General features: G+C 47.2%; 1 protein-coding gene across 5 annotated transcripts in view; it reads left to right on the forward strand.

Annotated features, from left to right (window-relative positions):
- Nucleotides 1–15,000, forward strand: part of pkp3b (plakophilin 3b) — a 36,428-nt gene that overhangs the window by 12,626 nt on the left and 8,802 nt on the right. For all 5 annotated transcript variants that reach the window (XM_031587048.2, XM_031587046.2, XM_031587047.2 and 2 more), the window contains 4 exons: nucleotides 5,842–5,933; nucleotides 9,205–9,935; nucleotides 11,349–11,472; nucleotides 12,374–12,578. In XM_031587048.2, the coding sequence (XP_031442908.1) occupies nucleotides 5,842–5,933; nucleotides 9,205–9,935; nucleotides 11,349–11,472; nucleotides 12,374–12,578 (1,152 nt within the window). The remainder of the gene's footprint in view (nucleotides 1–5,841; nucleotides 5,934–9,204; nucleotides 9,936–11,348; nucleotides 11,473–12,373; nucleotides 12,579–15,000) is intronic.

Raw genomic sequence — 15,000 nt, forward strand, 5'->3', positions numbered from 1 at the left:
CTCTGCTACTCCATGTAATGAAGAAGAATGAGTGCGATTCAGGTGCTGCAGATGGTCTCTTCCAGCAAAGGCTGTCAATCACTTCATTCCCAAGTGTATCCACGCCTCAACAACCCATTTCTGGGGAAAAAAGATATCAGCGTATTAGAATTGGTCGAATTAGACACTGTAGATGTAAAGAAAGTTTAGACGAGGAAAATCACAAAGAAAATAGGCTACCTTAAACACTGAAACATTGAAACACTTTTTAGAAACGATATGCTGTCCGTTTTGTAATCATTGTTTGGGGTCATGAGAGGTCAGAAGTTCATACAGCCATTTCAGGAGAGGGACCTCAGAAATTAACTTTGACTCTGACCTGACCCTGACCTGACCCTGATCTGACGCTGATCTGATAAGGATCAAGCGTTACTTTCTGTGGCGTGTTCATACACATTACTGCAGTTACAGTCTGCCTGCATGTTTAAGTACATGACTTGGCTTTCCATCAACAAATGTTTTATTTATTTTATAATGGTTTATTTAATTTTTTTATGATTTTGTTAATTGGTTTGAAAGCATGCTGAGAGAGCTATGGTCCACTCCCACAGATTCAGATATTTGAGGATGTCGGATGAACTCCAACACAGCGGTCATTCCCTGTCTTTCCTCAAGTATTCCCAATCTGTTCCCACTCTCTGTTTATTCAAACCTTTGACATCTCAGTGTGAATAGTTTAGGGTGTCTTCTGAGAGCCGGAATGTCATTCACACCAAGAATTTCGGTTTTAAAAATGCTCCAAGATAAGGATTTTTCTTAATAAGCTCACACAGTGAGATGGGGTATAGCAGTGGTTTGTAATATCAGTATCCTCAAGATCCTAAAGGTGAGGTCCGCAGTTCTAATCCCAAACACTTTTTGTCACATTTAGCGAATTGCTCCTCACAGTCCTTTACCTGTCTGTTCAGTGTTTGCACTAAAAAGAAAAGCGGGTGTTCGTACACAGTCCAGACTCTATAAACGGGATTTTGTTTTTTAGTTATTCACAGGAAAAGATTTTCATTTCGTTGTGCTATTGGTTGGGGACTTCCCACAGCGGCCAGTCCTTTCACTGTGACATGCAAGTACTCATAGCCAGCAACCTAACCAATATAACAACTGCCCAACCATAGATACAACAACAACGCTCAACTGGATGGAGTCAGCTGTAACACGCGGCGCATGTTGTACCTGGGATCCGTAAAGGCCCTGCACAGTACAACATGCTCTGTCTGTAGCCCACAAGTGCTAAACGCAAAAACATGACTGCCCAACCATAGAATCTACAACAGCAAAGCTGCCTTCATGAGCATTTCACTGGGGTTTACAAGCAGGCACCTTCCTTCATCAGTGTTATTTGAAATAGGCTCACGCCACCTCCAGAAGGGTCAACAGTGGTATCTGGTGTCCCAGAGCCCCCCCCTCCACACTCATGATGGGTTACAATACTGTCACTACCAGAGAGAACAATAAATACACCTCAAGATAGACCTAGGCAAGATTTCACACATCTCAGTTTTAGTTCAGGTTAATTCAGGACCACAGGTGGTCTGCGAGCGCCTCAGCTACAGCCTCTGGCTCACTTTCTCAGTGGCCTCAGACAACCCCTCTTAAGCTCCTTTGAGTGACCGTCCTCGAAAACCAAATTCCAATAGAAGTGCTGTGGTTGATTTTGCTACAAAGCCTCTAACATCTTTCTCCATTGGTCATAGAGCCGGCACAGATCCGGGCCAGATGTTGCTGATTTTAGAACGGATCCGGGCCAGATGTGGTCGATTTTTTTGACACCGGTATGATTTGAGGTTTTATCTGATGAATGGTGTGCCGACACCGGATGGTCAGGTCTCGATCAGATTCCCTGTAAAGTTTAGCTTGCCATCCATTCCACTGCTCCATATTTAATTTAATTCTTTAGTTCTTTAAGGGCAGTCTGAAAATGCAGTAAGAAAATGTATCCGTTAACTAGCCTTTGTAATCATCATATACCAAATAAAAGTCTTTCACAAGACAGACAGGACACTAAATGACTACTTAGTCAGTGACTGACTAATGATTGACCATGCAGTATGTGTATGTGTGTGTGTGTGTGTGTGTGTGTGTGTGTGTGTGTGTGTGTGTGTGTGTGTGTATAGCTTGCTTCGGGGATTGATTTCCTCCTCTATCTAGGCCAGACTGAAAACAAATAAGTGGTGGCCTGCGAGTCTTGCCTGCATTCCTCCCAGGGCTCCTGCTACGCTGCTCAGCGCTTCAGGTCGCTTTTAATGAACCTGAAGACAAAGAGTTTCAGAGTTTAAGAGAGTTTTCATATGATGGGAGCACGCTACGGGACCTGGAACAGAAGCAGATGTTTTTAACGTTAGGTGTACTCTCTTTCTCTTTCTCTCTCTCTCTCTCTCTCTCTCTCTCTCTCTCTCTCTCTCCCTCTCTCTCTTTCTCTTTCTCTAAAATTCCCTTCTTCTCATTCTTCTCATTCAAGTTAAAGGTTTCCCTCTCTTACTCTTTGTCTCATTCTCCCTTCTCTCTCTCTCTCTTTTTTTCTTTCTCTCCCTCTCTCTCTTAAGTTAAAGGTTTCCCTCTCTTTCCCCCTGCCCCCCCTCCATTCCTCTCTCTCCGTCTCTCTCTCTCCCTGGAAGCATTCCTCATCCGTCCACACCCTTATCCACCAGCTGCAGTGGCTAAGCCCTAACTACCACATAGCTTTCATCTCTGTTCTGGCCCTGATCTGGCCCTCATCCAGCCCTTATCCTCTCCCCACACAGGCCACAGTAGCCGAGCCCGAACTGCCACTTTGCTTACATCCCTTCCAGAATGTTCTTCCGCTTCGCCTCAAAACCCACTCTATCTCTGCGGACCTCTCCAACCCGGCCCCTTCGCCACATTTCTCTGCTTTTCACACGCCAGGATCCAGGGGGTGGGGGTGGGGGGTTGGGGGGTGGCGTATTGTGTGGCAGGGGGGTGTAGTTATGGGGCAGGCAGGGGTGGGGGCCTCCCTGATGTTGATAAAAAATCCTTTTGTGTTTATGAGTCTTAGGCGAGCCTGGGGTCCCCTTTTTAATTTTAAGGTCCCAATGAAGTCACTCTCACATGTTCTTCATTCGCAGAGGATGTTTGTGTAAGGGAGGGGAAGAGAGAGAGAGAGGAGAGGTGGAGAGAGAGAGAGAGAGAGAGGGGAGAGGAGGATGGGAACGTTGAAGGGAGGAGAGCGTAGAAAAAGACCTCAGATAAGAACATCTCAAATTTTAATCGAAAAAGAAATAGAAGACAAGAGTTAAGAAATGACATCACGCTCGGCTGGGAAATCACGAAACCCAAATCACGAGGTTCAAAACACGCTGACTCTCCTGACTGACTTCTGAGTGTTTCCATGGAAACCGATCCACACAAACACAGGCTGCCAGCGACAGCAGTTCAGCTTTTACATCCTCCAGGAAAAGAGAGGATATATCTGTCCTGATAGGCTATTAGAGAAGCATGATAACTATGCAGTTATTCACTAAGCCTAGCTGCTTTAGCCTTTAATAGCAGGCACATAAACAAGATCTGAAGAAAAAGTTGAAGAGAGGCAGGGGTGGCTTTGGGTCTAAGATTAGGACAGTTCTTCATATTTAAGATGGGATCGTTGCTCTGTATTTATCTGGGCTTTTTCTCTCTGTCTGTTGGTCAGCGTGTTGTGGGAGTGAAACCTTTTGACCGCGAGGATGGGAGTTTGTCTGCTCTTTATCAACACTCCATCAGCCTTTCTCTCCCTCGCAGACTCATCCCTCTTAGTCTTACTCATGCTCTCACGCTAAGAGAGCTAAATGTATGTATGTATGTATGTCCATGTGTGTGTGTGTGTGTGTGTGTGTGTGTGTGTGTGTGTGTGTGTGTGTGTGTGTGTGTGTGTGTGTGTGTGTCTGTGTGTGTCCAAAGGATTTGAGGACAAAGAATTGACCAGAGCATTTCTTTTCATGGAGGTTCTCAAACATTTGTATTCAACTTTTTAGAGTAGTGGTCTATAATCTTTGGTCACCAATGGCACTTAGTGGATTAAATGCCAAATCCAGATCTTAGACTGCAGATGGCGTTTGGGTGGATTATAATTAATTAATTAAGCCTCTAGCTTCAGTAAATTGTCTCTTAATGTGACAATTTTCAGTCCTTTTCAATCCTTTCCATCCCTTCTCCCTCTCTCTTGGTAACTAGATTGTGTGTTAACGTCACTATTTTCAGTCCAGTCTTTTCCCCCCATCTCTCCCTTTCAGATCAGGTCTGTAGTGTCCCTCAGGTCTCTCCCACACTGTTAGCCATTGTAATTAAGCCTTGGGTAGAGTTGCACATTCACTCTTATCATTTCCTAGGGCCTCACCACAAAGACGCCTGTTACAGGACCCCCCCCCCCCCCCCCCCCTGCATCTCTCCTACTTACATCTCCCCTCCCTATCCAGTGCCACAGCCAACATGGCTTCTGGCCAGAGTAAACTACCCCCCTCTTGAATTCTCTATTCCAGTAATTAAGGTGCTGTTCTGTCTTCAGGATCATTGGTTCAGTCCTTATCTGCTTGGCCCTACATATTGTGTCTATAATAGGTGGCTTGTGTTACATGCTGCTGATGCAACCTTTATTAATCTACATTTGGAGGTGTGCCTGGTGACACTCAGAAATCACAATGCTGAAATTATGTGCATATTTCTAGACAAGTGAGTTGTTTGATGTGGCTCAGGAGATTATTTTTAGAGGTTAAAAGTATTTCAAAAGGCTTTTTTTTTTTTTTTTTTAAATATGGAAAAACTGAACAAACAGAGCCTTGTGAAAGTTATTTGCAGACTCTCAAACGGTCTATTTGGTAAGACAAAATGCTCTCTGTCTGTCACTGAATCCCCAAGCAGTTGTTCCTGACAAAAGGATGTCACTCAGGTCTGCCTTTGCTCCCTCAGTGGCTTCCTTAGCATGCGTAGCATCTCCTCTCCGCGCTTCTCCTGTTTCACGCTAACTCTCTACCCTGGCGCTTGGGTGTCCATAGGGCCCGGTGTAGACTGTGCCAAAGCACACATAAGATGCCCAGTCAGGTATAGCCCCTGCAGGTCTGGATGGCTTATTAACTATTCACGGCGTTGGGTGGAAAGGCAAGATGGCCGACAGCAGTACTGATATCCATGAAGGCTAATGAAGAAGATCACATCGCGGGGTGTCGGGTGTCATGCAGGGTCATGTATCCTTTAGAATGTGAGGACACGCCTCTATACTACTGTTTATTTATTTATTGGCTTATTTATCAATATGGGTCAGGAACAACATTACATTGTACCAGATTGTAATGACAGAGCACGCGTAGTTCGTGCATCAAGACCAATATAGTGGACAACATCTGTCCCTATCACAAGTCCAAGAACATCTATGAGAAGGGACAAGAAGCATTTACATTCAGATCCAATGACATGTTGAGTGTTCGTTTTAGGAAGTGTGTTAAACTCATATGGGTGTTCCTGGTATTTCTGATGTCATCTCCTCTTGTAAAACCCAAACAAGCACAAAAGGTTTTTCCCTTTATGTAATACTGAAACCAGAGATCGGTCATCTGGGACCTACACTAATGCTGAGACTCCCTTTCTCCTTTTCTGTTTCACTTCCTTTCTTGTTTTTCTCTCTCCTCTTCCTCGTTCACACTCCTCTTGTCTCTTTTGTTTATCTCCCCTGCTCTGTCTCTCTTTTCTTTTCTTTTTCTGTTTTTCCCTCTCTTATTTTTGTCTCTCTTCTCTTCTCTCTCTCTCTCCCTCTCTTCTCTCTCTCTCTCTCTCTCTCTCTCTCTCTCTCTCTATCTCTCTCTCTCTCCCTCCCTACAGAGTTGAACGGCTCCTCCAGTCTGAGATACCACACCTATAACCCCGGCTTCAGCTCCGTCTCCATGGCTCACGCAACCACCCACACCAAGCCTGTGAGTCTGACATCATCCCATTGCAGCCAAGGAAGCATGGCAATCTGCACACACACACACACACACACACACACACACACACACACACACACACACACACACACACACACACACACACACACACACACACACACACACACACACACACACTCACTGACGTGCTCCATGAAGGAATTTTTATGATTAAAACCACACTGGGACATCTTCAGGTGTAAAGCAGACAGCTCCCCCTCCAGTTCTGTGTTATCTCGTCCACCCCAGATATAGATGAACTCTCTGCCTCTCAACTCTAATGAACTCGCCAGTGCCAGATCTATGTTAGAGCTTAGTTGTTTTTCTGTAGCATCTGGGTGATAGCGATGTCATTTCTCTGGCTTGTAACCTAGGTCACAGGCCACTAAACCCCTTTCTCTATCTCTCTCTCTCTCTCTCTTTCTGAGGACACATCGCACAGATAAAAAAGGCCATTTGTGAGGGTGACAGACATTTTGACCACAAATAACACAGAAGCTCAAATGTGCAGTGTGGGTAAGAACGGGTCTCAGGTTCTGACGTAGACACATAGTTTTCAGCTCAGCACTTCGCCGTGGCCAGCCAGAGGGTGTGGGGCTGTCTGGATGCGGGTTTGTGTATTTATATGCCGGCATTTGCAGGCCAGGCGGGAAAGTCCGCAATGCAGCGGCGGTGACACATTATGGTGGTCGCGCCCCGTCGCCACGGGCCCGTGGTATTTAGCACGGTTCTGGCACGGCCCGGTTTAGAAGGTGAAGGGTAGCGGTGGATGAGGCCCAGCGCAAAAACACACACACCCACCCCTACACACACACATTCCCCACGCATGAGCTCAGCTGATTAGCAACACGAGGAGGGGCCACGGATACTCTCACCCACTGCAGTGAGCTGCATGTAGAGGATCTAACTGTGGGAGACAGGATGTTGTCTTGCTCCGTCTGCAGACGATACATATATTATATATAGATGAGCCAAAAGCTGGCCCGGATCCCATAAAATCCATTATCCTCGTAGGAGTCCGTCTGATTAGCAGCGTGGGGCCGGGGAGGGGAGGGGAGGGGAGGGTAGGGGAGGCCACGGCTCTCGCTCACTGCACGGAGCAGCACGGAGAGAGAGTAGCTAACTGGGACAGAACCAGGCTGCTCAGATTTGACCCAGACCTGGCCCTGGATAGCGCACCCAACATAATCCCCTCTCCACAGGTTTGGCAGATTAGCAAGCAGCCTGGGTAGTGGCTAACACTGACAGACCCTGCTTAGACCAGGCCTGGATGTGGTGTGGGTCAAAGCTAGACCTATTACCCACACATTTAGTCAGCTAAGGTGGGGTGGAGGAGGGGTCACAGAGACACTTTCTCGTTGCAGGGCGGAGACTGGCCGGTGGGTAACGATGCACTGAATCCAGCTCTGATCTGATGGTGTGGGTTAGGCCCTGCTCTGTTCAACTTTCTGCCATGAGTTCAGCTGATTAGCAACATGAAGAGGGGCTGGCAGAGTCTAACTAGGTGCAGCAAACAGCACGGATAATGATGGAACAAAATAACCCAGCTCTGATCTGGCCTGTGTCTCGCCTGTATCTGGTCCAGGTCAAGGGTCGGCAGCTTGGATAGAAGAAGTCAGTGTATTGGACCAAGCTCAGATCTGATCCAGATCATTTGCCAAAGCTGGATCCATGCCCGTCTTATGAACTCATCAGAAAAGATGTGCAGGGTTGTACTATCTTTTGAGTTCCAATTTTCGTCGAATTGGTTTTATGTTGCTACCTCTGTGCAGCAACGTTGCAAGTGTGTTTTGAAAGGTGCTCTATAAGTAAAGATTGTTATGAGTAGATCTGGCCCTGATGTCAGATTTGCTTTACATGTTAATGTCTCAGACATTTGTCCATTCACACACCGTTGGCAGAGTCAGGAGCATTTGGGGGTTCTTCAGTGTCTTTCTAAAGGACACTTCGACACTTGAGTAGTGACCCACTATTGCCCCCCACTTAAGTTTGGGTCAAGGCTGGACTAGTTCTGTGTGGAGGTGACCTTCCCAAAGCTTTCAGAAGACCCAACTCTTCAGAGAGCACCTCCCCTCCTAACTGGCACTTCAACTAGTGCTTAACTTTCAGTTACATTCCTGCACTTCTTTTTCTTTTCTATTTTGTCTTTCTATTTCTTATGTAAAGACTTGACTATTCTCTCCCTTGTACGTCGCTTTGGACAAAAGCGTCTGCTAAATGACTAAATGTAAATGTAACAAGGAGTCTGAGCTGTCAGGAAACTGAGTTTGAGGAGATGACTGGGTGCTCCTGTTCAATCATCGGTATTGTTCTCTGTCCTTGCAGAATGCTGAACTCATGGCCAAAACAAGCTGAGTGGAGTAATACTAAGACTGTACTCCACTGGACAGGAAGTGATTGAGACAGATATGAGAGAGAGAGAGAGGGAGACAGAGGGAGGGAGAGAGAGGAAGAGGGAGAGACATACTGACAAATCTCTGGCCAGGAAAAGAGTGTTTCTCAACTTTCACTCAGAGCTGTTCCACTCCCACTCCTTGTATTCTTACACACACTCCTCTCCTCCACTGACTGCCCCCACTCCCTGTATTCATACACACACTCCTCTCCTCCACTGACCGCTCACACTCCTTTCACTTCTATAAATACCGCTCCCCCTCCCTTGTTCTTTTCTTTTGTTTTTCTTTGTTTTTCTTTTCTTTGCCTCTTCTTCTCACTTTATTTATTTTCTCTTTCTCTTCTGTCACATTCCTTCCCTCGCCCCTCTACTTCCTCTCTCAGTTGGAGCGTGATTGTTGGTTTGTGTGTTGCGTGTTGTGTGTTGCGTGTTGTGTGAAGAACAGTGCTTTCCGCACTAGCCAAGTCCTTCTCCTGACAGAGACTTTAAGTCTCAGTGAGAGTAGAGCCAAAGGAAAGAGACTTTAAGTCTCAGTGCGACTAGAGCCAAAGGAAAGAGCAGTCACCTCATGTGGTCTCAAAATGTGTGTGTGTGTGTGTGTGTGTGTGTGTGTGTGTTCTGACCACTTCTCCAAAGGGCACACTGGGATGCCCTTCAGTGCATGACCTCAACTGCATTAGTGACCTCTGACAGCAGAGAGCAAGCTTGATAAACCAATTAAATACACATGAGAAAAAAACTTTCTTTCTCTCTTCCTCTTTCCTTCTTTCTCTCTCTACTCTATGTCTCTCTCTCTCTCTTCTCCCTTCATCTGCCCTTTCTATCTCTTCTTTCCCTCCCTCCTCTCTCTCTTTCTCTTCCCAGGCTCCTCGGATGTCTCAGTATTCCGGAGGCTTCTCCTCTCGCTCGGCGGTCGAGGTGGGCAACCATCGGCGGATCAGCACCGGGGTTCCCTTAGTAGCCGCCACCCAGCGCCCCTACCATTTCCACGATGACACGCTAGTGGGCGGCTACCACGGTGCCCACACGCAGTCCCGCGCAGCCAGCCGTGCCGAGCAGGAGGTCGTGACCTTGGGCGTTCCGACCCTCCCGCGGCAGCCGTCGCCGGTCCCCAGCTGGGCGGCACGAGAGGGGCTCACCGCGGAGCACTATGGCTACTACAGCAGCAGCAGTGCCGGAGGCGGAGGCGGCGGGGGTGGAGTGGGTGTGGGTACTCTGCCCAACCCCGCGCCCATGCGGCGCACCCTTAGCGGAACCCTGGCGCGGGGGGGTGGAGTGGGCGGATGGAGAGAGCCGGAGCTTATTCACCAGTACTCCTACAAAGGCCCCGCCCAGCGAACCCTCAACCGCTTCAGTAACTACCGCCACCACCATCAGCAGCAGCAGCAGCAGCAGCAGCAGCAGCAGCAGCAGTACCAGCATCAGCAGATGAACCGGGGCTCAATGCAGTACCAGCAGGCGGCCACCGGGGGCAGCAGCGTGCACGGGCATGGCACGGTGAAACGCGCCGGGTCGCTGCACAGTCTGCGGAGTGTCGGGAAAGGCGGAGACATCACGGACGGAGATGCCTGCGGAGGCAGCGAGACTCTCGGAGGGTGAGGGGCAGAGTTTACACATATACATTCACACACACACTCGCTGGGACAGACTAACGCCATTAAGGGATAGGGGAATTCAGCATTTAATTTCAGTGATGCCAGATATCACAACAACGCCAATCACACCTTTTACCATGTCAATCGGAGAGATGACTGGTAAGTAGAATGAGCCAGTGAGTTGATGGGACAATGACCACTGACCATTTCTCTGGGCCTTCGACAGAACTGATCTGAGACTAACAGACCAAACTAACTGAATCTCTAAAGTTGAGAAGCAGTATAGTCCCCCTGCACTCTGTGCCAGAAAGATACACAGTTCTATCACTCAAAACTACTGAGATGCTGTGACTACATTAAAGGAAAGTCCTCCACTGTAACGAAATTGGAGAGAAAACCTGATGAAAATCCAGCATGACCTCTGTGGTGTGGGTCTCCTCTTTCTCCACGGCCTTTCCACTCTGCTTTGTTGACACTCAAATCTTAAGTACTAAATTGTTTTGTTTTTCTCAATCGGATGCATTCCTGTCTTCCTCACACAGTTCAGTTTTGGCAGCAAAAGAGAAATGCAATGAAAATTCTTGAGAAACCAAGAGAAAGACTTATGAGCACAACACCCTGCAAATTATGTGCACAACACCTAACTGTGTTAACCGCTACTGCTGCAAGCAAGTCATATGCAGTGGCATGTGTCTGTTTTCTTTCTGAAAGAAGCATTATTTGTCAGAGAAGGGGGTTGACTAATCGTTTCGATATATATATGTTATGATATGATATATAAGTGGTGAAAAAAATGCATTTGGACATATTTTGCATATCTTCCTATGATGGGTGTGTTATTCTCTCGCTGCAACCGTAATGGCCCATGGTGAGTTGGAACACTGAGATGCACTGAGGTGAACTCAATAAGCTCTATTATAAGTGCACTGCAACCAAACCCTGCGAGGGGTTTACATATCCAGGGTTTCGAATGATCAAATAACCCCCATGTGGCCCTGACTTGGTCCTAATGTTCTATGGGTCCTGGTGATATGTCTTGGAGCAAACAGACTAGAACATGTATCTCAAAATGTGGTTGGCATTGTTTTACAGACATACCTATATGTGTGTTTATGGTTCTTGCCATCGAATATATAAACTACGTATATGTATTGTGTGTGAGAATTTGTGTATGAGTGTGTATGAGTGTGTGTGTGTGTGTGTGTGTGTGTGTGTGTATGAGTGTGTGTGTGTCTGTGTGTGTCTGTGTGTGTGTGTGTGTGTGTGTGTGTGTGTGTGTGTGTGTGTGTGTGTGTGTGTGTGTGTGTGTGTGTGTGTGTGTGTGTGTGCTTTAGAGTATGTCTGCAGAGGGCTGTTGGTGTGCATATTGTGATTATAAATCTATCCTTCTGATTCTGTGTGTTCTTTTGATAGGATGCAGAACCTGGACATGCCGACGGCTGTCAGTTACCTTAGCAACACGGACGTTGCCATGCAGATGCTGGGAGCTGCCTACATTCAGCATCAGTGTTACCATAGTACCGACGCCAAGAGCCAGGTAACCATGGAAAGGGATCGGTCGCTGGTGTCCCTAGACGTACAGTATACAGACATAGTAAGACAACATGCTGAACTCAAACTAAAAAAACACGTACACTTGATGCTCAGGTGTTTATTAAGGAACCAACTAATAAGCAAATGTGCAGTTTGTGGCTGACATCTGACTATTTCGTATTATATGGTGCAAAATGGTAAAAAAGAAGATAGAGAAGATTACATTGACAAACACAAAAAAAACATCAAGCAAAGTGTTTAGTCACAGGGTGTCTGAGGTCATGAACGTACTCTCACACTCAGACACAAACACGCACACCTAATCCGACCAGGTGTAGTCCCACTTTGGTCAGATAATGGTATTAAAGATCAGCGGATCAGTGTGAAGGTATGAGCTGGTGTGGTATGGGCCAGGTTAACCTTTCCTCAGGAATGTGTGTGTGTCTGGCTAGCCATCATTCCAGCTTGTCTTGTGCAACGCTTGTGCAGTACTTTCACAGGAGGGAAGAACCTGCCAACCCACATGTTAGCCTAGAATTGAGCTCAGCATTATCAGGCTGTCGAAAGTAAAATGTTTGAACAGAAATCCCCCATTTTCATTTGCTTCATGGGAATGAAGAGGGGTGGTTGTTTGACAGTTATTGCCACAACCAGAAATCCCCCACATCTTTTCAGTGATGTGTGTGTGTGTATGTGTATGTGTGTGTGTGTGTGTGTGTGTGTTCGTGTGTGTGTGTGTGTGTGTGTCTGTGTATGCGTATGTGTGTGTGTGTGTGTGTGTGTGTGTGTATATGTGTGTGTTTGTGAGTGTGTGTGTGTGTGTGTGTTTGTGTGTGTGTGTGTGTGTGTGTGTGTGTGTGTGTGTGTGTGTGTGTGTGTGTGTGTGTGCGCGTGTCTGTGCCCAGGTCCGGCAGTTGAAAGGCATCCCTGCGCTGGTGCAGCTGTTCACCAGTGAGAGTCAGGAAGTGCAGCGCTACGCCACCGGAGCCACGCGCAACCTCATCTACGAGAACATGGACAACAAGGCTGCCCTCATTCAGGCCGGGGGCATCGGCAAACTCATGGAGGCACTTAGAGAACCAGACGACGAGCTACGCAAGAACATAACAGGTACAACAACGCACTTTCACTTACCTTATACACACACCAACACACACACACACATCAACATTCCCACCCACAAACACAAATCTCCCACACAGAGAGTCTAATATCACAGCCAAACCCCCCCCCCCCCAAAGGCCTCATCCCAAAGGAGATCAGAGGTAATGTGTAGACCAGTATCAAATAATGTAACTTGAGCGGGTGTGTGTTTGTTAGAGTGTGTTGGTGTGAACATGAGTGTGTGTGGTCTGTGTCTGTGTCTGTGTATGTGTGTGTGTGTGTGTGTGTGTGTGTGTGTGTGTGTGTGTGTGTGTGTGTGTGTGTGTGAGTGTGTGTGTGTAAGTGTCAGTGAATGTATCACTGTGAGAATGAGAGGCACAGAGCCTCTCCAGCAGCATTCGATATTCCCAGCAGAAAAACACAGAGCACCTTGTGACCTGGCTGCATTCCAAACCTCTCGGCCAATCAGAGGGCCCGCTGCATTTCTCCCAGCAGCCTTTGTGCCTTGTTGGGGCTCCTCTACCCAACCACCCCTTCCTCCCCTGCACACACACACACACACACACACACTCATAGCAAATAGTCCTTGACATTCCTTGTTGCTGGTGTGTGAGTGGTGTGGTGAGTGGTTGCCAGGGCAGTGTGTGTGATCAGCAAGTCAATGTGTGTGTGAACAGGGCCCTGTGTGTATGTGTGAGAGAGAGAGTGTGTGTGTGTGTGTGTCTGTGTGTGTGAGTGTGAGTGGTTATGACCCTCTGCCGTTATCAGTGAGTGTGTTTGCCCGCTAGTGTTGTAAATTCACCCTGGCATACCAGTGGGCTAGCGTGAAGGTGAGAGAAATAATCCTTAGCTCACTGCAACACAGTACACAGCCAGCCCCTCAGCCCTTGCCATCACCCTGCCCAACACACAAACATACCCCTCCCCCCACCCCCCGCCCACTGACACACACACATTCAAATGGCCACACTCATTGCAAAAACTAGACATATTCTCAAAACTCAGTTTCAATGACACACACACACACAAACCAAGCCACCTGCCCCATACACACACACACACACACACAGACATACACACACACACACATACACACACAAACACACACACAGATCTTAACTCAACCAGGGTTGTGGGTGTGTCACACAAACAGGCAGCCCAGTGTTAGAACTCACAGTACTGCACAGGGTGATGGTAGTCGAAGGGGTAAAAATGTGCTGATGGGAGATTTAGAGACCTTCTGGCTTCTTTGTCCTGTGCTCTGTAAACTTGTCTCTCTATCAGGGCCTGTCTGGGGGATGAAGAGAAGGCGTGGTGCATGGATAATTGTGTGTGTGTGTGTGTGTGTGTGTGTGTGTGTATTTGTGTGTGTGTGTGTGTGTGTGTGTGTGTGTGTGTGTGTGTGTGTGTGTGTGTGTGTTTGTGCATGTGTGGAGGGGGTTACTGTGAAAGTGAAAGTGACATGGGAAACTTGGAGCAGAAGGAGCTGGAGAAGGTGCCAGGGCTGCTGACTTGGCTCAAGGGATTATGGATGCTTTATGACATCAGTGCCGTCACCATGGAGGTGACCTGGCAGTAGCCTCACAGCTGGGGAAGGTAGTTAAGGATAGCAGAACAGGGGCTGTAAGGGGGAGTGCATAGAGTTAGAGGGAGCAGAATGGTCATAAGAGACTTTCCTCTGTGCACAGTACAGTACTTCTTACTCTACTGGGACCAGACTGGTACCGCAATGATGCTTGTTACTATGGATACTAATAAGTGCATAAATACATCTTATGGAACAGTAAATATCAAATATCATCACGACGTCCGTGTCCCAGTCAGCCCCAATCATTTAGTTTCATTTTTAGCTTTGTGTCTCTACAATAGATGTGGTGTATGATATGGCTATTTTTGCTGTGTGTCTCTACAATAGACAGACAGTCAGTAGACAGACAGTATGAGATGACTATTTTAGCTGTGTGTCTCGAGAGTAGATGTGGTGTATGAGTTGACTATTTTAGGTGTGTGTCTCTAGAGTAGATGTGGTGTATGAGTTGACTATTTTAGGTGTGTGTCTCTAGAATAGATCTTGCCCCTGGTCTGGCCCTGATCTTGTTCTTTGTATGAGGCTATTCCAGTTAGCTATTTCAGCTGTGTGTGTTCAGAGGTTGTTATTTGACTGGGAAGACCCACTGTGCGACGACAAGAGGAGACTGGGGAGCTCTGTGAAACACTGGAGCATGTTATCTGGTGGTTACTGTCGACATCTTAACTGACCCCACTACAGTGGAGCACAGCTGTTTCAGATGAAGTGGTTTGTGCTGCCAGGAGTGGTGTGGACTCCGGAGCTGACTCACGTGTTTGTTTACTGTCTCTCTGTTTGTTTACTGTCTCTGTTTGTTTACTGTCTCTCTGTTTGTTTACTGTCTCTCAGAGTGCAGTGACT

Source organism: Clupea harengus, chromosome 20 (genome assembly GCF_900700415.2).
Source record: "Clupea harengus chromosome 20, Ch_v2.0.2, whole genome shotgun sequence".
Lineage (NCBI taxonomy): Eukaryota > Metazoa > Chordata > Actinopteri > Clupeiformes > Clupeidae > Clupea > Clupea harengus.